Here is a 22,887-nt window from a genome sequence, read left to right as displayed (position 1 = left end):
GCGACAGCGACGTGTTACTTTAGCGCCACATTCAACAACAAAACAAAACAAAACAAAACAAAACCCGGTAAAATCAGAATCAGAATTAGAATCAGAATGCCTTTATTTCTCAGGTACATGGTACAGCGAGATTTAAAGCCACCAAAACAGTGCAAAGAGAAAATAAAAATAAAAATTAAAAAAAATATATATAAGTATGTACAATAAGGGAAGGGTGTAAGATGCAACAGTTTTTACTTACGGTAAATAAAATAAATAGAATAAAATATGGTGTTAGTGGTGATAGATAAATAAGGTATAAGTAAATTCAAGTAAAAGGATATATTGCACACAACAGTTTTTGGTATTATTTTTGGATATTGCACAAGAGTAGGGAATTGTCCAAAGGGATGATCAGTGAGTGTCAGAGTTGAGACTGATTATGGCTTTGGGGAAAAAGCTGTTTTTAAGTCTGCTTGTCCTTGTCCTGATGCACCTGTAGCGCCGCCCTGAGGGCAACAGGTCAAACAGGGCAGAGCCAGGGTGGGAGCTGTCTTTGGAGATTGCCTTGGCTCTGCTGAGGCAGCGGGAGGTGTAAATGTCCATCAGGGAGGGGAGAGGGCAGCCGATTATCTTCTGTGCTGCCTTGACGACTCTCTGCAGCCTCTCCCTGTCAGCGGTGGTGGAGCTGCTAACCACACTGTGATGCAGTATGTCAGCAGGCTCTCGATGGATGAGCGGTAGAAGGTCAGCAGCAGGTTGCAGTTGAGGTTGTGCTTCCTGAGAACTCTCAGGAAGTGTAGCCGCTGCCGAGCCCTCTTGATGATGGCTGTGATGTTCTCTGACCAGGAAATGTTGTCAGAGATGAGGACGCCGAGGTATTTGAACGTGTGGACCTGTTCCACGCGCTCGCCATTGATGTAAAGGGGGGCTGTATCAGTGCTGTGCCTCCTGAAGTCGATGATGACCTCTCTGGTTTTCTTGGTGTTCAGAGAAAGGTTGTTCTCTGAGCACCACTCTGCCAGCTTCAGGACCTCCTCCCTGTAAGCAGCCTCATCACCCCTGGAGATGAGACCGACCACCGTAGTATCGTCAGCAAACTTAACGATAAGGTTGTCCTTGTGGGCCGGTCTGCAGTCGTGGGTGTAGAGGCAGTAGAGGAGGGGGCTCAGCACACAGCCCTGTGGGGAGCCAATGCTCAGCGTGCGGGTGGATGAGAGGTGGGGCCCCAGTCGTACAGTCTGGGGTTGGTCAGACAAAAAGATCCAGGCACATGTGAAAGGGGGGAGGCCGAGGGTTTCCAGTTTTGTGGTGAGTCTGTCCGGGATTATAGTATTGAAGGCAGAACTGTAATCCACAAAGAGCATTCGAACATAGCTCTGCTGCTGCTCCAGGTGGTTTAGTGCAGAGTGGAGAGCTACGGCGATGGCATCCTCTGTGGATCTGTTCGCCCGGTATGCGAACTGATGGGGGTCAAGGTCTGGGGGGAGGTAGTCCGTGATGTGCTGAAGGACCACACTGCATGAAAAGAGGGATTTGTGGATGTATGTGGCCCCTTACATGTCCGCATACGTTAAGCCCCTGCATTTGCGGTGGTAAAAGTGAAAACTTGGCCCAAATTGTCGCAAATTGACCTGGCAACTGCTCCCCCATGCCCCCCTCCCCTCCCCTACTTAGGAGAGCCTTTAATATGTAAATGCCAGTGATCAGGTCAGGAGCTGCCACAGTCATTTTCAAGTGGGGTGGGGTGAGGTGAGGTGGGGGGTGGGCAGGCCTGTTTCTACACGTTCATACCCATCACCTCCAACTCCAGCCAAGCTTGTTGCTGTGTTGTCTTGAAAAAGAAGAGGTGCACGCTGTCTGGTGGTGATGCATATCTGTTTTTTTTCTCCCAAACACCTCTTTTGTAACCGCTTTTTGTGGGCAAAATTCAAGGATTCAAGGATTCAAAGGTTTATTGTCATGTGTGCAGTTAGAAACGTGTTTCCCTGAACAATGAAATTATTTTCTTTGTTGCCCGCACTGGATGTCCAAATGTATAATAATAAAGATAAGATAAAGATAAAATAAGCATGCAACAGCAATATTCTAAAAGGTTTCTTAAATAAAATAGAAATAAAAATATAGAAATCTGGCCTGTATACATAATGTGCAGTAGTGCGCTCAGTGTTTTATTGTGTATGGCTTAATTCTCAGTCACAATGGTCACAATATCGCCGAGGTCTTTTCTTTGTCCTTGCAGAGTCCATTTTTGTGTCAAAACAGTGCAAATTGCCAGCTGTGGTCAGACAACATTAAATAGCAAAAGGACGGGAGGTTGTCTCGCGAGTATTCCGTGTGATGACGTATACGCATATGATTGGTGGAGCTTAACGGCTCGCATAAGCTCTCGTTCAATCACGTATGAGAAACATTGTGTTGTGCAGTGTAAACAAAAAGTTTAAGGAGCAGATCTGGCGGCAGAAAGGGAGACAGAAATCGCTGAAAACTGACCTGGTTTGCGGAATACAATGGCTGGAAGACGACTAGCTTTCAACTCCCCAGCAACTCTCTGCGGGTCTACAGGTTTGTGTGTTTTTTCTACTTGCACATGACCATTTGATTGTTTAATTTTAGTCTTGTTGACACTGTACAGCACTTGGGACAGTTCTCGCTGATTTTAAATGTGCTGTATATTAAACTTACTTACTCACTTGCTTACAGGCAGATAAAATGAAAGTCCTGTTGAATGCTATGACCGGGATGTCTCGTATGGTGGCCAGCACTGTGGATACGGTCGTGGAGAGGGTTCTGGAGGGAATCGACCAGAGATTCGCTAGGTTGGAGGCAAGATGGCCGTCGAGAACGCACTGGAGTTACATTCCAGAGAAGTTGAAGAGCGCACCCCCAAGAGAAGGCGGATACAGAATCCGAAAACCGCGGTAAGAGTAGGTTATTGACTGTGGCTTTAGGCTAAACTCAACTTAATTGTGTCCATCACGTGAAAACCAGTGTGAGTTGCTTTATTTAAAAAAATGAATTTCGTGTTTTCAATTTATAGGAAGCAGTTCGCCGCCTGCATAACTCACCGTGGCATTATAATCCAGGTCAAGGGTAAGAATAAGTGAATGTTCTCCCAATATCTAGTTGAGTTGGACCTGATGTTACGTGACGTTAATGCAGTTTTTTTTATTAACCATAGGCCTATTGTTTTTACAGGCTACTGTCACCTCACAATATGGATGTAACGAGTCGCTTGAAGGAGGCGGTGTCAAACAGTCCGAACTTCAGAGAGGCAGACGGGGACACTATCGAGGGTGAGCGGCGCTGACTTTTACCACGGCTGGCACTGACACTTTTAAGCAATGGTCATTTTATTCATTCCTATTGTTTGTTTTTTTTCAGCTGCGTGACGGACCTGTGTGCTGTGCTACAGGCGCGTCTTGAAGCCAACCCGAAATACTCTCAGTCTCACCACAGAAGAGTGAAAGAGAGTAAGAACATATACGCTGTCAATATGACTTTCGTTACTTTATAGACAAGTTGTCAATATGCTGTGCATGGATAGACTATGGTTTGGTTATTTATTGGTTATTCCAACAGCTCCCAGAAGCCAGCTTCTGATCCAGGATGAGGACGTCTGACAACTCCCGCAGACCCTGCAGGGACCGGAGGAATGCGAAGAATGCGGATTCCAAACGGCGGCATTTAGGCTTATTGTGTATATTGTAGGCTACAGCAGTGTGTGTATATATAGTTTTCAATTCTTTATTATCAACATGGTTCTTATTACAATGTAAGCTATGTACATTGTGTGGTGTGGCAATAAAAGCGCTTTAAAAAAAAAAAAAAAGTTTCCTTTTTCATTCTCAATAGATTCACGTCATTCATGCCTGCATTCATAGCCTAGTCATAGTGCAGCTTATAAGAATGACGTGAATATATGAAGTACACAAACATCCCAGGAATATTAGTAATCATAATCACAATTATTAATCATAATTGCTGAATGATATGCCCATATAAAGTATGCATATATTAACCTTATTGGCCAATGGGCGGTCAGCTTTACAAGAGCTTTTTTATGTAATCACGTGCCTTTTTTGTCCAATACCAGCGAGGCCAGTGAGAGGTCCAGGCACTCTCACAGCGGGGTGCTAATCGCTGAGCCATTAGCACCCCGCTGTGAGAGCCCTCCGCGAGTCGGGTTCGTTTCCGACGATTTTCTCGCTCAACAAACTTAAAGTTTGTCTGCCTGCAAGCGCCCAGGTGCGTCCGAAAATTAGGCAAATTCGCGGAAGTTCACTGCCGTCCACAGTGACACAAATCCCTCTTTTCGTGCAGTGCCAGTCTCTCAAAGCACTTCATGATTACCGGAGTGAGGGCCACCGGACGGTAATCGTTCAGGCTAGTGATGGGAGACTTCTTCGGCACCAGAATTATTGTGGATGTTTTCAGACAGGATGGATTGACTGCCTGGGCCAGGGAGAGGTTGAAGATCCTGGTGAAGGTGGGGGCGAGTTGGTTGGCACACGCTCTGAGCACCTTTCCAGGAACTCCATCTGGGCCAGAAAAACACCACCAAGAAGCTAACATGGAGAGCGGGGAGGCCACCGTGTTTATAGTCTGCATGATGGTGATATTAATCATGAACGATCACATCGGGCGTCTAACATGGAGGCTGGAAGAGCCCACAGAGAGAGTCAGGAGACGAAGGATGGAGCGCAGGCCATACTTCTTGGTTTCATGAAGGAAGGAGAGCAGAGCGCCGCAGACAAAGGAGACCACGTGGAGGTTTAACTTATTAAACACGCCAAGGTTGAGTCTGTGTCGTATGAGGAAACATTTCAGTCTGACAACATGACAAGGGGCGGAGCTACCGACCACCAATCAGATGTGTTCCTATAGAACCCAGAACAGACCCAGCTGAGGAGAAGGAGCAAAAATGGTTACAGGAACTGAGGGCCGTGGTCCAGAGTTCCTGTATGTGCGAATGCGGAAAAAACGGCCCCGTTCCTGAAAAGGTTAGAGGAACTGCAAAAGGTTCCTACAGTGCGAATGCGGCTTATGATTATAGGTACGCGTTCAGACTGACTCCAGCATTCACCGTATGAAGTTTGGGACAGATTGGATAATGTATGTGGGAGTTATAAGAGACTTCATTTTTTGTAGCGAGTGATGGCGAGTCATCAAATTTTGAGGCGTTAAGTACGGTGCTTAAAGAGCACTTGTACTTCTACTCAAGTCACTTTTTTGATAGAGTACTTGTACTTCTACTCAAGTCTGAATCGCTAGTACTTTATACATGTATGCCTAGACATAGCAATGTTTCAAAGTGTTCAAGACGGAGCATGTATGGGGGTCAGGAGTCACCTTAGGTCCACAGTGGTTACTCTATAGCTCTGCTTAGGTCCACCAGAGTCGCCTGCAGGCTGGATAATCTCGCGAGATTTCAAAGTATCCCGATATTTCCGAAAAAAATTACCCCGAAAAACAGAGGGAGAAAAAATTACCACGAAAAACAGAAAAAAAATAGAGAAAAACAGTGGTAAAAAATAGCCAGAAAAACAGAAAATATTACCCCGAAAAACAAACCAAAAAATAAATTAGACAGAAAAACAGGAGGTTTTATTTTCGCTTCCGTACATGAGCGTACCAAATTTCGTCGTCCTACGCAAAACTTGCAGTTTTACTGCTCGGTCCCTAATTACTTACGTGTGATACATAAAAATAGGTAAGTAGATTTAAAGCTGCAGTCTGCAGGATTTGTTGTTGTCATACGTAAAGTCCTAATTTTTGGCATTTTAAGAGTTTACATGATCTATCAGAACGCTTGAAGTTGAAAACGGTGACGTCCGTAGTCGCAAAATGCAAGAAATGCTTATTTTTTAACCGAAAAATAAAAAGTTACTCAACTTCCTGTCCCGCCCCATCAAAACACATGAGAACTCGTGCACGTCTACGTGCACGCCAGATTCGCGTACATGACTCCTCATTCATCAACTCACCTGTCATTTGCGATCATGGAAGACACAGTAAGTAGACTAGCCCGTAATGAAGTTCAATAGTCTAGATAAATAAACGTGGGGACGAGCCTACCTTGTATCGCGCGTGCACAATCTGTGATTGACAGGCAGCATAGCCCAGCTCGTAACCTGATTGGTTACCTTTTACCGGTCCGTTCTGCAATTTTGTAAACAAACCTGCTGGCTTTGGAGGGACCTAGCGGGACATAAAGGGGACCTAGAGAACTCTTTTTTTTTGTTGTATTGGGGTATTTAATGTACTACTTTCAGAATCCCCGGACAGTTCCAGGCATTATGCTTGAAAAAGAGTTGCAGACTGCAGCTTTAATCGACCACACAACTATTTAAAATGTAAAATAATCACAAATATTTCCTCACAAGCAGTTACGTATCCTGAAAATATTTTTTAAATCTAATTTAGCGCGACACTAATGCAATATTTGAAAGTCATGTAACGAATGTCATGCGGAAAATGCAGTCACATTCATCTTTTGGTAACGGTTACATGAGGTTGAGAGAAGAACGGGAGACGGTCTCAGCCAATCAGATAGATGGTGTGCTATGAGGACCCGTTGTTAGCCTTTTTGATGCCTGAATGTAATGAATAGAGATTAAAATAATAGAAATGGTTTTTACAAATATAAAATCTACAACTAATTTAAATATGTATTTCAATAAGATTTTACAATATATTTTTAATTGAAAACGTCTAATTGTATTTATATTTGTAACAATTTCCGTCGGCCATATGAAGGGAAAGTCTCACGGACCTTTACATCACCCTCCCGTTGACATTTCATGTAGTTGCTCTTACCTAATGACACTTGAAAGCGCAACATAATGGAGTTCAGGGGAAGAAAATAGTCTAAACTAAACAAAACGCGTTGTATTTTTGGCTCGAAGAGTGGAAAGGCAGGATGTCTCAGCTGTTGAGACTTCTCTCGACGGCCACTCTGCCTTTATGCCGGGCCGTAGGTGCCCAGGCTCGGCTTTCAGCGATGAGGGCAGGAAAGCTCTTCACAGTCGAATATCGAAACACTCTTCTACTGGTAGGTGACTGCGGTAACGCGAGCCGTCCGTGGTAAAAATCGCAGTCGTTTGGATTTTTTTGGGTGTTCTTATGTAATTACGGTAACGATTCTGTTTTATAATGTTGTGTAAAGTAACACATGCCACAATGACGTTTGAAATGAAAATAGTATCGAGAGAATTGCAATGGTTGCTGGCTGTACTTTTAGGTATTTTGATGGTGGGGTGACTTTGTTTTGACTTTCCCCCCAATACTGTACCATTTAATTACTTCACGTTTCCTATGGACAGTGTCATGAGAATGAATTGAAAACATCAGCAAGGTCATGGTCCACCTGAACAGGGTTCTATCAATCATTTTAGCAAATGTATAATGAAATTAGTAACTCTTAGAAACCAAATGCCGAGAGGGATTCTTCCAAGCTTATTGTGGAATTCATGTTAGGCTATACTTTGATATTCCGTTTGCCACTGGGTGCAGTAGCAGTTAAAAGTTTGGGAAAATGGACCCATTCATTTACCTCAAATTGGTAGTGTCAAGTCCATATACACAGTTCCGATTGTCAGCCATGTATATTTTGGCCGTTTCTAGCACCCTTACAGAAATATTAATGAGCAACAAGAAGATCCACAGTTTAAAGCAAATGTAAAGAGGCTCTTTGGTTTAGATTCCCTTCATCGTAGTGGTATTAAAGGGTGAAGGGTACCATAGATCTACCAGACGCAGTTTGTTGATCATCAACAAGGGTCCATCAAAAGCTCATCACCATCTGAAGACTTAATCTAAAATAGACCCGCACACACAGTTTCCTTGACTGTGTGCAAAATACATTTTAACGCAGTTCTGTAAAGGATTAATTGTCCTGTTTACTGCTTGTCTTACTGTTGTTATTTGGAGTGAATAGGTCTCACAGATTCATAATTTTCATCAAATGGTTCATCAGTTCCAGATATCCATAATGACGCCACTTTGGCCTTTCATTGGGCTTTCTGTTGTCTTCTCCAGAACAGTCGAAATCCCGCTAACTTCCTGACCTGCCACAGATTCCAATCAGCTCAGCGACGACTCTACTCCACTGAACCTAAAGGTGAGAGCTGATGAGTCAGTCAGGTGGCTGGGCATAATATCTGTTTTTTTTAATACCTTCAAACTTTCCCAACATCCCACTTATATTCATTAAATGTTTTGATAAACTTATGTGAGAGGGAGGGATCCTTTTTATGTATGACTTTACTGCAAACCACAGTTTTATTTGAACTTAGCGGCACATGTTTTTATTTTATGTTATTCTATTTAAGTTACGTTAAATGCCAGTAATATCCTCTAGTTTGACTTATTATTTTCACTTGAAATAGGCCTTACCTGAATTGGTAGATTACAGCATATTATTGCTCACAAATACCCATGGGCGTCAGTTTGATTTCAGAAGTGCTGGGGACAATTGCCATAAACCTGAGCAAGGTTTGAAAAGTGCTGGGTACAAGCTAGGCCCATTACTTCCGAATTGAGGTTTCATGATAAATAATAGGCATTGCATTAGATGATGCGTATTGACGCGAAATTGTCCCCATATTAAAAGTTAAAAGCCATCTGCGCGGTCTTGTTTAGGCCGTCGGAAACATCCTGGGTTGGGACAAACTTAAGAGTAGGCCCTATTCGTATTTCAAAATCCGCATTTTAGTACAAGACACGATTTCGGTTATTGCACAGCCCTTGACACACCATCAAATCTCAGACAAACCTCGACCAAGCAAGAGCGCATCAGGAGACGTAGCCTGGCTACAAACAGCCCTTGCCCTGACAAAGTTTTCGAACATTGCCAGGCTATGAAACGACGGGCAAAAGTGAATGAGCAGCAACCCCTCTGTGAAATAAGTTTTCATTCATTGTCTATCTCGCCTGATATGCATCATAAACACTGACGAATCTTCACCTGCAACACCAGCGACGTCTTTCATCGCTCGTTACACTGTAACAGACTGCAGACCGCCAGCGCAGTGTGTGGGAGCGGAGCGGATTCAACATAGTTGCTATTCAGCAATGGGGGCTGATCGCAAGCGCATTCATACAAGGAGAGTGAAAGCAGAGCAGATCAAATAGTCTTTGGTTAGGAGAATGCCATGATATAAAATGATAGTTTTTAGGAAAGCAGAGTAGTCTGTTACATGCATGATGCACAGACTGGTCAAATCAATACATCCACATCTTTCTCTACTTTTTTAAAGTGGTGGGGACAAATCTGCTCGTCAGACAAAGTGCCGGGGAGGCGGAAATGATGCGCCTGCAAACACCTATTGCAAAACAAGTGAAAAATACAGATAAGCTGTAGTAAGTCTTGTGAGCTAGAATATATCATGTCCCCATAAAGGAAATTTGGTTTTTCAAAATTGTAACAAGAAAAGAATGTATAATAAAATTAGTAACTCTTAGAAACCAAATTCCGAGAGGGATTCTTCCAAGCTTATTGTGGAATACAAATTTTCAAAAGGTTCATGTAGGCGTTTAAAAGTGACTGTGTGGTGTATTTAATGAAACACACTGAAACCATGTGGTATGCGTTAGCCGTGTTTGGTGGCGTATCTTCTTCAGTACTGGCTGGTACTCCTTTGTAGTTGTATCTGAACTCAAACAGGAAGTTGTTGATTACTGACTTTCGGATTACTGACCCCCGGTGTTGTGCACTACAAAACACGCTGTTAACACTGTAAACACACTGTTCTGCGTCAGTTGAATAGAAAAGGAAATCAGTGTTTTTGATGGTCATAGAAGAAGATAAAAGGTCATATCTAAGGGATTTGTTATGTCTTGATAATGTGATGCAGCACATGTTGAGTCTGAATGGGGATTACTGTCGACATCCTTCTAACCCCCTTTATTAAATCAGAGTAAGTAGCTGTATTTATACTGGCGACTCCTAAGGTTACATCAAGGTTTTATTGAGGCAGCACTTCAGCAGATAGTCTTTTTCAGGGGAATACTGCTACCAGCCGCACGGTTGTTGTGTCCAATACCAACACATAACCCCACATATGAAATAAATATATTCTCTGTGACGGGAGTTTTTAAACTTTATTTATTCAGTTATTTTTAGATTTTCACTACCATGAAACATATGTTGCGATCAACCTGAAGCACACCCAAATACTTTTTCCAGACAGCAGCAGGGACAACTGGGAATGTAAATTCAGTCAAATAAACCACTTGTTATACTGTATCATGTAATACATAAACCAGTCAAGAGACATGGACTCTTTTCTAAACAAAAATCAAATGCTGGTGTTTTTCTGGTGCAGCTGGAGGCTGTTACACTCTGTAAATCTTTAGCTCTCACTGCAGCTGCAGATTTAGATGTTGGATCGAATCGTTACCCACAACTAGATTGTTTAGGTGGCCTTCTAAGCTGCATAATAAACGTGACCATCTTAATTCCAAGCAGGACCACCGGGAGGAGGAAGACCAGGTGGAGGGAAGAGAGGAGGAGGAAAAGACTGGTGGAGTCGAATTCAGAAGGTATGTCATAAACACCTGCAATGAAAATGGCTCTGTCCTGAAAACAGAATTCACTTTGGTGGGATCATTTAAAGAGCAACAGCACACACACACACACACACACACACACACACACACACAGTAATTCAGTGACAAGAAAATGTGAAGTCTTTGTAATTAGTGTAATTTATGTGTAAGTTTGTTTGGAAATCTGGTGAGAAAAACACAATCTATTATAATTCATAATAACCCATTGAAAATATAAGCACTATGTATCACAAAGGTGTTGAACGTTAGCTGCACAGCAACATAAAGACATCCCTGAGGTAAGGACACTGGTTTGCTCCTTCTGGGCCAGAACAACTCGCTGCCATCGAGCGGCTGGAGCTCGGGTCCTACAGTGATGCAGCAGGACAGGGGGCCTAAGTCTTCAGCGAAAAGACTTTAAGTCTAAGAATTTAACTCTTGTTATGTCTTATGCTGTGCCGCTTCAAAGTTGGTGTCATTTTTGATCTGCAGGCAGATTGTCGTTGCAGATTTTAGTGGGAATACTGCTGTTATTTCAATTTCCAGGGAAAGAGCAACTCAGACATGGTGGACATTTGTTCAATTAAACCATTAATGGCTGTCCAGCAGCAGTACTTTAGGGTATAATGCCAACTATAAACTCACCATCAAGTCTTTTGGTACAACATGAAAGGAACTGTAACTCTGAAATGAATGTGTTTACATAGGGGTGCGCGATCTGACGATATAAAATCGTGACTGGCGAGGAAGAGTGGAGAATCGCAGGCGATCTACCAAATTAGAGAAACCGTATAGATCGCCTTTGCCAATCAGCGCAATGATTTTTTTTTTTTTAATGCTGGTTCCCGCCGATGCGGCAGACGTAGGGCGTCCTTAACCTAACCGACCAATCATAGCGAACTGTGCATCGTGACACTTTCTTACACGCTTCCATGTTGTGTTTGTAAAAACTTAGAAAACGCATGGACAGCCATGGCTGAAAGCCAAGCCGACGAGCTGGTGAAGAAGAGGAAATCCACCTCTGTAATTTGGAATTGGTTCGGGTTTTCTTCTACCCTAACCCACTGCTGCTGGTCCACATCAGGAATGGGAACAGCAGCAGCGGCACCATCCACAGCACATCCATAGCGGCGCACGGGAGAAACTCACGGCCAGCAGCAGCACTCTTGGGTCGGATGAGGAAACCGCTAGCTCGTAAGCTAACTACGGTGCAAGAGAAAAGGGATGCACCGCGACCGTGACAAACATTACACAGTTGAAAAGTATTCCTTTAGGGCACTCTGGTGATGGCAGTGCGTGACTGTGGCTGCAGTAAATGAACATGCAGCGTTGCTCATCTGTTGCTAAATGGCATCATGAGGTGGAGTCAAGTCGTCATCAGTGGTTCGTTTTTCTATTTCCGGTTGCTTCACTCTCACTGTGTCAGATGTCATCAATTAGATCATTATTTTTCATCTTGAATTGGGTTACAGTTGAATTACAATGTGTTGATTGCCAAATTCTTTCTTTTACTCCTTAGCTCTTCTGTGGTTCAGCATGTCGACTTAACTCTACTGTAATTGGTCTTTTTTTTTTTTTTTGGATGGAAGATCGTGATAAAAAATCGAAATCGTGATTTTATGCAAAAAAATCGTGATACATTTTTTCCATATCGCCCACCCCTATGTTTACACCAGTGTGCCCATGCTGTACAGCTGCTTTTCAGTTAACTGTCTACAACTAAACCCCTTTAAGAAGGATAGAAGTGGCTCTTTCATTTTATCTGTATATCCTAAAAGAAAAATGGACAATGTTAACGAATATAGCTATCATTAGTAGCTGCTACATCAGATGCTTGACCTCTGTGTCATTACCTTTAATGTGTGATAACGTGCCAGTAATGTGGACATCCGTCTGTGCCTGTGTTGGTCTGCAGGGTGACGTCCCCTGGGATGAGAAGGATTTCCGTTATATGATGTTCACCGTAGCCGGAATCAGCTCAGCTCTGCTCTATTTCTACTTCAGAGACAATGGCAGAGAGATCAGCTGGAAGGACTTTGTCCATCGCTACCTGGGCAGAGGTTTGGTGAGGAGCACGCAGACTAATATCAGCACTTAGCACTGGGATACATTGTCGGAGTCATTATCTAAAAAAAATGAAATGGTTAATATGATGCTTTAGGCCTGAAAACACACCACCAAAATCTTGTTACTCTTGTGATTATTCTGTATTAAACTGAAGATGAAAAGAAAAAAGAAAAAAAGACTTATTTTACTATTTTCAATGTAATTCATGTCCAGGTGGATCGGCTGGAGGTAGTTAACAAACAGTACGTGAGAGTCATCCTGGTGCCGGGAGCTGACAGTGAAACGGTGAGACGGGAATGTGTACACACCGCCCATTCTCTATTCATTTCTTTCCTTAAAGGGGAACTCCGGGGCATTTGAAGCGCAATCCCATTGCTAGAGGTTGTCAAATACTGATAGTAGGACACAGACTGGTGCAAATCGGCGCTCCCTGTGTGGAGATTGCGCTGTTTGCGCAGCCTGTCATGCGAGGCTAATACGTGGTGGCTAAGGGGTAAGTGCTAACCCTTCCACGTAAAACAACAACTTGCACACTGCAGAAACGTCACACCACTTTATAAACCATCCGACAATAAAGTCACAAGCCTTATCATCAAAACCATATGCATGGTTCTCACATTACTGGCATGGGGACGTTACAAAACAACTTTATAAACAGCATGTCACTTACCTCTTGTTGGTATGCGCGCGCATGTGAAAGCCCAAAAGAGTCGATGGACGATACTCCCATATACAAAACAATTATCTTCTCTAGAAAAACTGCGTTCAAGTATTTAAAACATTACAACAATATTACTGGGCATGTATTGTTGTAATGTTTTAAATACTTGAACGCAGTTTTTCTAGAGAAGATAATTTTTTTGTATATGGGATTATCGTCCATCGACTCTTTTGGGCTTTCACATGCGCGAACATACCGACAAGAGGTAAGTGACATGCTGTTTATAAAGTTGTTTTGTAACGTCCCCATGCCAGTAATGTGAGAACCATGCATATGATTTTGATGGTAAGGCTTGTGACTTTATTGTCGGATGGTTTATAAAGTGGTGTGACGTTTCTGCAGTGTGCAAGTTGTTGTTTTACGTGGAAGGTTTAGCTCTTGCCCCTAGCCACCACGTATTTGGCTAGCATGACAGGCTGCGCAAACAGTGCAATCGCCGCACAGGGAGAGCCGATTTGCACCTGTCTGTGTCCTACTGTCAGTATTTGACAACCTCTAGCAATGGGATTGCACTTCAAATGCCCCGGAGTTCCCCTTTAAATACAACTTTCTGTTGAAGGCTGTAATTTAGTTTGCTGCATTTTAATAAAAAATGTCGGCCAAGTGGAATGTGACGTTGTGTTCCTCAGAGTTATGCCTGGTTCAACATTGGCAGCGTGGATACGTTTGAGAGGAACCTGGAGGCTGCGCACGTTGAGCTCGGCCTGGAGCCGTCGCACCGAGCTGCCGTCATTTACAGCTCTGAGAGCGATGGGTGAGTTTAACACCAATATAAGCATTGGGTTTATTAGGTGGCGAAAAAACAAGTGCTGTAAAAGCTTCGACTACATCAGTTCTTTTCGTGATAAATTCCATGATGACGCTGAATGAAAATGAGTCCAGACTTCTGCTTGAATCTTCCCAGCTCTTTCCTAATGAGCATGATCCCCACACTGCTGCTGATTGGCTTCCTGCTCTTCACACTGCGACGGGGACCAATGGGAGGAGCCGCTGGCGGAGGGAGGGGCCCCTTCAGCATGAGCGAGTCGACAGCCAAGATGATGAAGGACAATATTGAGGTGAAATTCAAGGACGTGGCTGGCTGTGAAGAGGCTAAGCTAGAGATCCTGGAGTTTGTTAACTTCCTGAAGAACCCACAGCAATACCAGGACCTTGGAGCCAAGATCCCCAAGGTGAAGTCACACTAAAACACACATTTGGCCTCTGGTGGGATAGTTTTTTGTCCACATGGGCTATGTGACTCAATGTTGTCTTGCATGTTATGCCAGGGCGCGGTGCTGTCCGGACCTCCTGGGACAGGAAAGACTCTGCTGGCCAAAGCCACAGCTGGAGAAGCCAACGTCCCTTTCATCACAGTCAATGGCTCAGAGTTCCTGGAGATGTTTGTGGGCGTCGGCCCAGCCAGAGTGAGTGAAAGAAAGCCAACCATCATAGGATGTGAGGTTACTCAGAAATGTAATGTTTGACTTTGGCTTTTTATCTGTTAAGGTGAGGGACATGTTCGCTATGGCCAGGAAGAACGCGCCCTGCATCCTTTTCATCGATGAGATTGATGCCGTGGGAAGAAAGAGAGGAGGGGGCAACTTTGGTGGTCAGAGTGAACAGGAGAACACCCTGAACCAGCTGCTGGTAGAGATGGATGGTAGGCTGGAGAATAACTCATTTTTCAATCTGTCACCCCGAATCTAAAGGTTGGATGTGATGTTTTCTAAGCTGAATATAATTTTTGTCTTTTCTCTCCAGGTTTTAACACAGCTACTAATGTGGTGGTTCTGGCTGGAACGAACAGGCCCGACATCCTGGATCCTGCATTGATGAGAGCAGGACGCTTTGACAGACAGATTTATATAGGTAGAGGCAGTCTTTACTTTTCATTCAGAATCTGTACACTTGTTTCTGCACAGTTTTTTTTTTTTTTCGTGAAGACATACGTGGTTGAGTTCTGGCTAAAGCAGAAATTTGTGTATATGTACCCATACTGGTGTAGACTGTATTTTTTTTCTACCATTGTCTCATCTCCTTTTAGGTCCTCCGGACATCAAAGGCAGGGCATCGATCTTTAAAGTCCACCTGCGACCAATCAAATTGAACCCCGATCTGGATAAAGATGCTATCGCAAGGAAGATGGCTGCGGCCACGCCGGGATTCACTGGTGTGTAACATCCTCATCATTTATCACAAAGCTTCAGTCGATGCCATCTGAACTGTTCGGGGCCTTTCAGAGATTCCTTTTCTCTTGTTGGAAACTAAAATAAGCTCAGATTCTCCATTGCACCTTATTACCTGTATCGCCTGTATTTGCATAACACAAAACGCAGTTAAAGACCAGAGTTTTGGAGTCAGTCTATCTTTGTTTTTATTTTTATGTTTGAGCATTTTATTTTGAGCATTATATTATTATCGAGCATTTAAAGGTGCTATACAGCTCCAATTGGCTTTACTTACTTTATTTACTTAGGTAAAAATGCAATTCCTCGCTCAAATGACTGTGTTTAGTGCTGTAGCAGTGGGTTGATGGGATTGTTTCTGTCCGAATCAGGCGCAGACATCGCTAACGTCTGCAATGAGGCGGCTCTGATCGCCGCCAGGCACCTGAATACGTCTGTCAGCGCTAAGCACTTTGAGCAGGCAATCGACCGGGTCATCGGAGGTCAGTGTGACCCATCTCATAACTGCTGTTTATTTCAACTGTTTTTGTATTGAACGAGTTTCATTTTATACTTTGTGTCGGTTCTACTCTCGATTTGAATGCGTCTCTTTGTTGGAGATGAATAAATAGGAAGTAGACGGTAACAGTTTAAGTGTTAACATGTAAGGCGATGATGCAGTTTGTTTCCGCTTCCTCAGAGTCTGAACTGTGCGTTGTCGCTGTGTTTTCAGGTCTGGAAAAGAAGACTCAGGTCCTGCAGCCGACAGAGAAGAAGACTGTGGCGTATCATGAGGCTGGTCACGCCATAGTGGGCTGGTTCCTGCGGCATGCCGACCCTCTGCTTAAGGTACAGACTGTAAATGCCAAACATGTTAGGAATTTAGCATTATGTGCTAATAAAATCACTGTAGTCGACAGCTCCATAGTATATAAGATATACTGTGTATTAAATCTGCATCAAATCTCGCGAACAAGAATGAAATCGTATTAATTTCAAATTAATTGAAAGTATAATGGAAACAGAGCTAAAAACATTGAAACAGAAAAGTTACTGTTGTATTATTTCCAAATCAAATTTCCACCTGTTACCAGTGGATAAAGAAACTTTTTCAAAATTATTCTTCAACCTTTATTTAACCAGGGTCAGAAAGAGCCTTAAGATTAACAGTGTATATATAGTTCCACATCACGTGAAATGAAGAAAAAAAAAAAAAAAAGCATCCAACTGTTTCCTCATCATGTCATCACAACAGTGGCAGAAATGATCAGTTCTAACATTTACAGTCAAATGTTCCCACACCTTGAATGTTAAAAATGGGTTTGAATTAATTTAGTGGGTGGTGCTGTTTAAGATTCAGCCGGTCATGGAGCTGATTCCAAATGTTTAAATGCCTTTTTCCCAGCTCAGTACAGGCTGTAGGCACAGATGAAGGTAACAAATCTGTTATTATTATTATTATCGTTATCATCTATTTTATTTTTTATTTTTCATTTATTTTATTTGTTGCTTCTATCTATTCTTATTTACTACTACTTTGAATACCGACTTTATCCTGCCTTGTTTTTATCCTCCAGCTCCAGTGTTTTCCTCAAGGGGAGCCCTCCACACCGAGAGTTGAGCTGTGGGCGGTCCGGGACAGGCTGGAGGAGCGCTGCACGGTGGCATTACGGCTGCGGAGTCGGCTCCTCCGTCCGTCCTGGTCGGGGTGGTCCCTGTGGCGGCCCCCCTTGGGGCTGTGGCCGGCGAGACTTCCTGGTGTGGATGGCTCCCCAAATTAACGCTTTGTTAAGCCTATGTTTGCCACTGTATGTACATGTCTGAGTGAGTGTGTGTGTGGGGGATTTGGGGGGGTCGGGTGTTTTAACCTTTTAACCTGTACAACACTTTGTGTTAATTTTCATGTGAGAAAGGTGCTATATAAATAAAGTTAACCCATAAGAACCCACCGTGACACAGGTGTCACACGCCCTTTAAATGTTCTGGAAAGTTCCATGAAAAACTTTATCCTTGATTTCAACTCATGAATTGTCAGAGTGACCCATACTTAACTTCCTGGTGGGTCATGTGACAGGTTATGGGATTTAGTCTTCCCATAATAACATTTCCAAGATGTATGTGTGCCAGGTTACTACTACTGGCAGAGCTAGCTAAATTTAAATCGCTTGTTTTTGGTTGCTATAGGAAAGATTCAAACCATTTAACACCCATTGACACATCTTTGACACAAGGGAGTTATTTTGAGAAAAATGTCAGAAATGTGTTCTATACAGTCTGTTTAGTTTGGTTCATGTCCCCCATAATTTTCCTTGATGGAGAAATTATCCAGGTTCTTAACGCCCAATGTGACATATGTCACATTACAGTGGGGGGTGGTATTTTGAAAAACATTTCAGAAATGTGTTCTATGTGGTCTATTTAGTCTGTGTTATGACCCCCTTAATTTTCATTTAAGTAGAAATGGGTCCGGGTTCTTATGGGTTAAAAAAAGACAAATCTTAGGAGTGGAGACAGTAACTTGCTGTTCTTCTTTCGGAGGCTACAGCTCTGTAGGTAGATGGTAGAAAGCAAAGAATAGCTTTATAAATGAGAATGAGTTTATGGGACGATGAGGCAGACCTTTCCAACACAACGTACGGTGGTGAAGGAGTTTTTAAGGTTCATTCTGTATCACAGCATAACATCACCACAATTCAACAATGGTAATAGACTGAAGATACAGGTGTTTTAGTGTTGATTAAAGTCCTTTGCCTTGTGTCCAGGTGTCGATCATCCCGCGGGGGAAGGGTCTGGGCTACGCTCAGTACCTGCCCAGAGAGCAGTACCTGTACAGCAAAGAGCAGCTGTTTGACAGGATGTGTATGATGCTGGGAGGCCGAGTGGCTGAGCAGGTCTTCTTTGACCGAATCACCACTGGAGCTCAGGATGACTTGAAGAAGGTCACGCAGTCCGCCTATGCACAAGTATGTACACACCTGCCTGTTCCTTGTTATCCACAGTTCAGCAGAGGAGACTTATTCAATTCAATTCAGTTTTATTTATACAGCTCCAAATCACAACAAATGTCATCTCAAGGCACTTCAATAGTACAGTCAAGACAATTGAAGTTCAATAAATTGTAATCAGAACTGATTTTAAAATAATCCAATTCACTCAGATAGAGCCAGTTCACAAACAATTTCCTAGCTAAGGAAACCAACAGATTGCACAGAAACTTGTCTTCAGTCCAATCTCCCGGCCTGAGCGTGCCTGAGGCGACTGTGGAGAGAAACGACTCCCTTTGAACAGGAAGAAACCTCTGGCAGAACCAGAACCAGGAAGGGTGGCCATCCTCCTCCACCAGCTGGGGTTTGAGAAGACAGAAAGGGGGGGACCACTGTAACACCATTCAAAGGATACCTGTTGGAACAGGGAAACACCAGTAAATGACCACAATAATGTCACATGTACATGATGTCATATGAGGACATAAAAGGGGAAAAAAGAGAGTAAAGTGAGGAAAGGTGTGACAGATGAGGCCCCCCAGCAGTCTGGGCCTATAGCAGCTTAACTATGGGATGTTTCAGGATCACCTGAGCCATCCCTAACTATAAGCTGTGGAGGGGCCTGATATCTGAAGGCTCTGCCTCCCAAACTGGCAGCTGGTTCCACAGAGAGGGGCCTGATAACTGAAGGCTCTGCCTCCCATTCTACTTTTAGAAACTCTGGGAACCTCAAGTAAACCTGCAGTCTGAGAGCAAAGTGCTCTGTTAGGAAAATATCTTATAATGAGATCTTTAAGATATGATGGAGCTCGGTCATTAAGAGCTTTATATGTGAGGAGAAGAATCTGAAGTTCTGTTCCATTCATACTGTGACACCGTGCTCTACTTCTTGATGCTCAGGTGGTGCAGTTTGGCATGAGTGACAAGGTGGGCCAGGTTTCGTTTGACCTCCCTCGGCAGGGCGAGATGGTCCTGGAGAAGCCTTACAGTGAGGCCACTGCTGAGCTCATAGATGAGGAGGTCAGAGTGCTCGTGGATCGAGCGTATGAGTTCACTCTGCAGCTCGTTAAGGACAAGAAGGACCTGGTGGACCTGGTGAGACGCGCTTCATCATGTCATATTCACCCACTTTATGATTTGAGTCTATAGTCTACCAGAACAACTTTTGGCATATCCACCAGTGTTTCCCACAAGAAATTGCTTAGTCAAGGTGGTGAGTTGTCGGACAGGACAAGGGGTTTTGCGCGGATAGCGTTCCGTCGGGTGGCGCGGGGGGGGGGGGGGGGGGGGTGTACTTGGAATGGGACGGGGGCTGTTAGAGCAATAACGAAGCTGTTTAAGAGCTGTAACACTTTTTTGTTTACATTATTAACTATTTACATTAACAACCAGTAGGTGTCGCAATTCAATGTTATCAATGCTGTCTTTTAATGTCTGAGCCTGGCAAAGCATTAGTACTTCGGTTTAAAAAAAAAAAAAAAACAATAATAATTTTTTTTTTTGGGGGGGGGGAACGTTGGCAGTGCGGCAGTGCGAGTTTGCTAAGGCGGCCGCCTTAACTATAATGCGCTGCGGGAAACACTGTCCACTCACAAACAAGAGACTTTAGTCCAGAAAGTTTTGGAAAGTGTGAGGACCAAGAACATTAGAATTGTATTTTTTTTTCTAAATATTGTTGTATTACATTTTATTAGCTAATTGTCAGTCTTAATGTCTTTATAAATGTACTAAAAAATTGGTGTGTTTTAGTTTACACAATGCAGAAACAGCTTCCCACCACCCTTCTCCCCTCAAACTTCTGCCAATAAGTCTTTCCAACTCATTTCAACTCATTACATGACATGAAATGATCAGTCAGCTATGATTAAATCGACAAACAAAAATCAGTAATTGTGATCAGGTATGGAGTGAAGTCTAACTGGGAAACTTGTTTCTCTGCATGCTGAGTTTTAAAGTGATAGTTCGGAGTAGATTCAACCTGGGGTCATTTGAACCATGATATCCAGCCAAGTAGCCCACCCGCAGTTTTTTCGATATTGGCTGAACATCAGCTGAGTTACTGAGTTAAAATCATATGCCATGACACCAAACTTCTACAGTAGTACAAATATGGTCTGTACTCACAAAACGATGCATTTGGAAGTTTGAAAATAGTCCAGGAGTTTATTATTATCAACACAAGCCTGATAGCTTCTCTGCTGCTAAAGCTGCGTCGACGTCACTTCTGGGAGCTGGGAGCTTCAAAGTAAGATGAGGGTTGATCTACTACTGTAGACAACAAAGCACATGCTATATTCTACCTGGTTTTTTATGAATTTTTATGTTGTAGAGTTGTGAATTTATTTTATCAATGGAGAAATTGAGCAGCCTTGCTTTGTTGTCTACAGTAGTAGATCAACCCTCATCTTACTTTGAAGCTCCCAGATCAAGGAAGTGACGTCGACGCAGCTTTAGCAGCAGAGAAGCTATTAGGCTTGTGTTGATAATAATAAACTCCTGGACTATTTTCAAACTTCCAAATGCATCGTTTTGTGAGTACAGACCATATTTGTACTACTGTAGAAGTTTGGTGTCATGGCATGTGATTTTAGTGTGGTAATTTTGGAGATACTGCCAGGATCCGTTAGCGCTTGTAATAAGCTATTTGGGATAACTCAGTAACTCAGCTGATGTTCGGCCAAGATCGAAAAAACTTCGTGTGGGCTACTTGGCTGGATGTCACGGTTCAAATGACCCTAGGGTGAATCTACTCCGAACCATCACTTTAATGTTCAGATTTTGCTCTCTGCTGTTATGACACTACAATACTTTGCCATGTTCATCCCCAATGTCATCTTCAGGTGGGAAAGCGTCTTCTTGAGAGGGAGGTTCTGGACAAGGCGGACATGCTGGAGCTGCTGGGCCCGCGGCCATTTGAGGAGAAGTCAACCTATGAGGAGTTTGTTGAGGGAACAGGAAGCTTCGAGGAGGACACGAGCCTGCCGGAAGGCCTAAGGGACTGGAACCAGGAGAGAGGGCGGGAGGGAGAGGAGGCAGAGGAGGCCAGCCCGACCCAGGAGAAAAAGCAGGCCATTTAGAGCCCGAGACACTCTTGTAAGAAAAACCAAAGCTGCAAAACACAGCTCTCTGCTTATTCAGTTGTACAGAATGTAAGGCATCAAGAGGAGTTGGAGGAAGTTATTCTGTTAACCACATTCATGTCCCTCATTTGCTTAGAATTATTGACCTGAGGAACCGAACACTCAAAGGAATTCAGTGTTACCAAGTTATCCTTTTTATTCCCTCTGCTCAAACTATCAAACGTTTCAGGTTTGGACTGGCGTAGGTCAATTAAGATTGAAAAAAGATCCGTTTTAACTGTTTCAGACGAGTGAAAATGGTAAATGCAGTAATTAAGGAGCAGCATGTATTATTTCAAAGACACCAAATGTGGTCATTTTTTATCCCTATTACTCATGTGAGGGTTTTGTCAGAAACTGTCCTCGGAGAGTCACCAGGCTCTGTTCATGTAGAACTGATCCTCATAAGTGTCACTGAAGCTGTGGTCAGCTTTTTACCTCAGTTCCAAGAATGTGTTTCTAAACGCCTTAAGACTCCTCAAACAAGAGAGCAGTTCCCAGAAGATTTGAATGCTCCTGAACTGAGTGTACACGATGCACATTTAAGCTGTGTGGATTCTTCTTTTAATTTATTTTTTTGAAAAGAGAGGTTTGCTCCTGAGGTCCGTCCTCCTGATGACGAAGAGGAAAAGCTCAATGTGAGCGCAGTCTGCAGAACCGTTCTGCTTTTTTCCTGTAAACGTCCTACAGGAGAAGCACTTAATGCTGACCTGTTTCGCATCATCACAGCAACCGTCAGTTTGAACTGAAGTTAAGTGAATTTTGATTTATTTTCTGAACATTTTCATGCTGTACAAAGATGGTCATGTAAAGTCTGCGGGGTAATGACTGGGCACAGGCTACCGGGTCACTAGCCAAAAATAACAGGAATATTAAAGATTTCAACAAGTATTTCTGCTGAGACATGTTGATTTTTAAGAAACCAGAAGCAGAAAAGCCAATCGCTGATGACTGCAGGCTTAGTTTTCTTACAGAACATTCGAGCCCAGACTTCTGTTAGCAGCAGAACACGAGGCCTCTTTCCTAGTTCACCATCATCTCCCCTGACGAATAAAGTCATTGAATCTTATCTTACGAGGGCAATCTTTGAAGCGTCTCTGCCGAAACACACAAGACTCAGATTATTGAGAGGTGACAGAGTCCTTTTTTTAATCATTTGGAGTTCTACTGAGAACTGAGTGGCATCCAGTGACTTCAGTGTGAACCTTCCCTATCTGAACCGCTGGCTTAGGATAGTGGATATAGGTTTTTTTTTTTAGTGCAGGAAGCTCCATCCTCTGAACTCACTAACTTAACACGTGTTCAAAAGAGAACGATGT

General features: G+C 43.2%; 1 protein-coding gene and 1 long non-coding RNA gene across 3 annotated transcripts; both read left to right on the top strand.

The window, feature by feature from the left end:
* The first annotated feature begins 2,669 nt into the window (after nucleotides 1-2,669).
* Nucleotides 2,670-3,267, top strand: LOC142384581 (uncharacterized). Its single transcript, XR_012770075.1, has 3 exons — nucleotides 2,670-2,900; nucleotides 3,020-3,072; nucleotides 3,178-3,267. It is a non-coding gene; the product is annotated as an uncharacterized LOC142384581 (long non-coding RNA).
* Nucleotides 3,268-6,764: 3,497 nt separating this feature from the next.
* afg3l1 (AFG3-like AAA ATPase 1) lies at nucleotides 6,765-22,459 on the top strand. Of its 2 annotated transcripts, none has more exons than XM_075469269.1 (16): nucleotides 6,765-7,033; nucleotides 8,020-8,101; nucleotides 10,451-10,524; nucleotides 12,446-12,595; nucleotides 12,811-12,882; nucleotides 13,948-14,072; nucleotides 14,223-14,490; nucleotides 14,587-14,724; nucleotides 14,807-14,960; nucleotides 15,062-15,169; nucleotides 15,345-15,470; nucleotides 15,858-15,968; nucleotides 16,199-16,314; nucleotides 18,228-18,428; nucleotides 19,350-19,544; nucleotides 21,290-22,459. In XM_075469269.1, the coding sequence occupies exons 1-16, from the start codon at nucleotides 6,902-6,904 to the stop codon at nucleotides 21,524-21,526; spliced, it is 2,289 nt and encodes a 762-aa protein (XP_075325384.1). In that variant the 5' UTR covers nucleotides 6,765-6,901; the 3' UTR covers nucleotides 21,527-22,459. The 2 variants fall into 2 exon arrangements, with proteins under 2 accessions (XP_075325384.1, XP_075325383.1); XM_075469268.1 differs by having other exon boundaries at nucleotides 10,448-10,524.
* The last annotated feature ends 428 nt before the right edge of the window (nucleotides 22,460-22,887 follow it).

Source organism: Odontesthes bonariensis, chromosome 7 (genome assembly GCF_027942865.1).
Source record: "Odontesthes bonariensis isolate fOdoBon6 chromosome 7, fOdoBon6.hap1, whole genome shotgun sequence".
Lineage (NCBI taxonomy): Eukaryota > Metazoa > Chordata > Actinopteri > Atheriniformes > Atherinopsidae > Odontesthes > Odontesthes bonariensis.
The sequence above is the reverse complement of the archived record's forward strand: the minus strand, read 5'-3'. Positions and strand labels throughout refer to the sequence as shown.

Bases quoted from the DNA above. Each gene is read 5' to 3' on its own strand.
- afg3l1 (XM_075469268.1), top strand. From the start codon at position 6,902: ATGTCTCAGCTGTTGAGACTTCTCTCGACGGCCACTCTGCCTTTATGC. The intron at 8,102-10,447 runs GTGAGAGCTGAT...CTTAATTCCAAG, and splicing joins CTACTCCACTGAACCTAAAG to CAGGACCACCGGGAGGAGGA. The intron at 18,429-19,349 runs GTATGTACACAC...CTTGATGCTCAG, and splicing joins CGCAGTCCGCCTATGCACAA to GTGGTGCAGTTTGGCATGAG.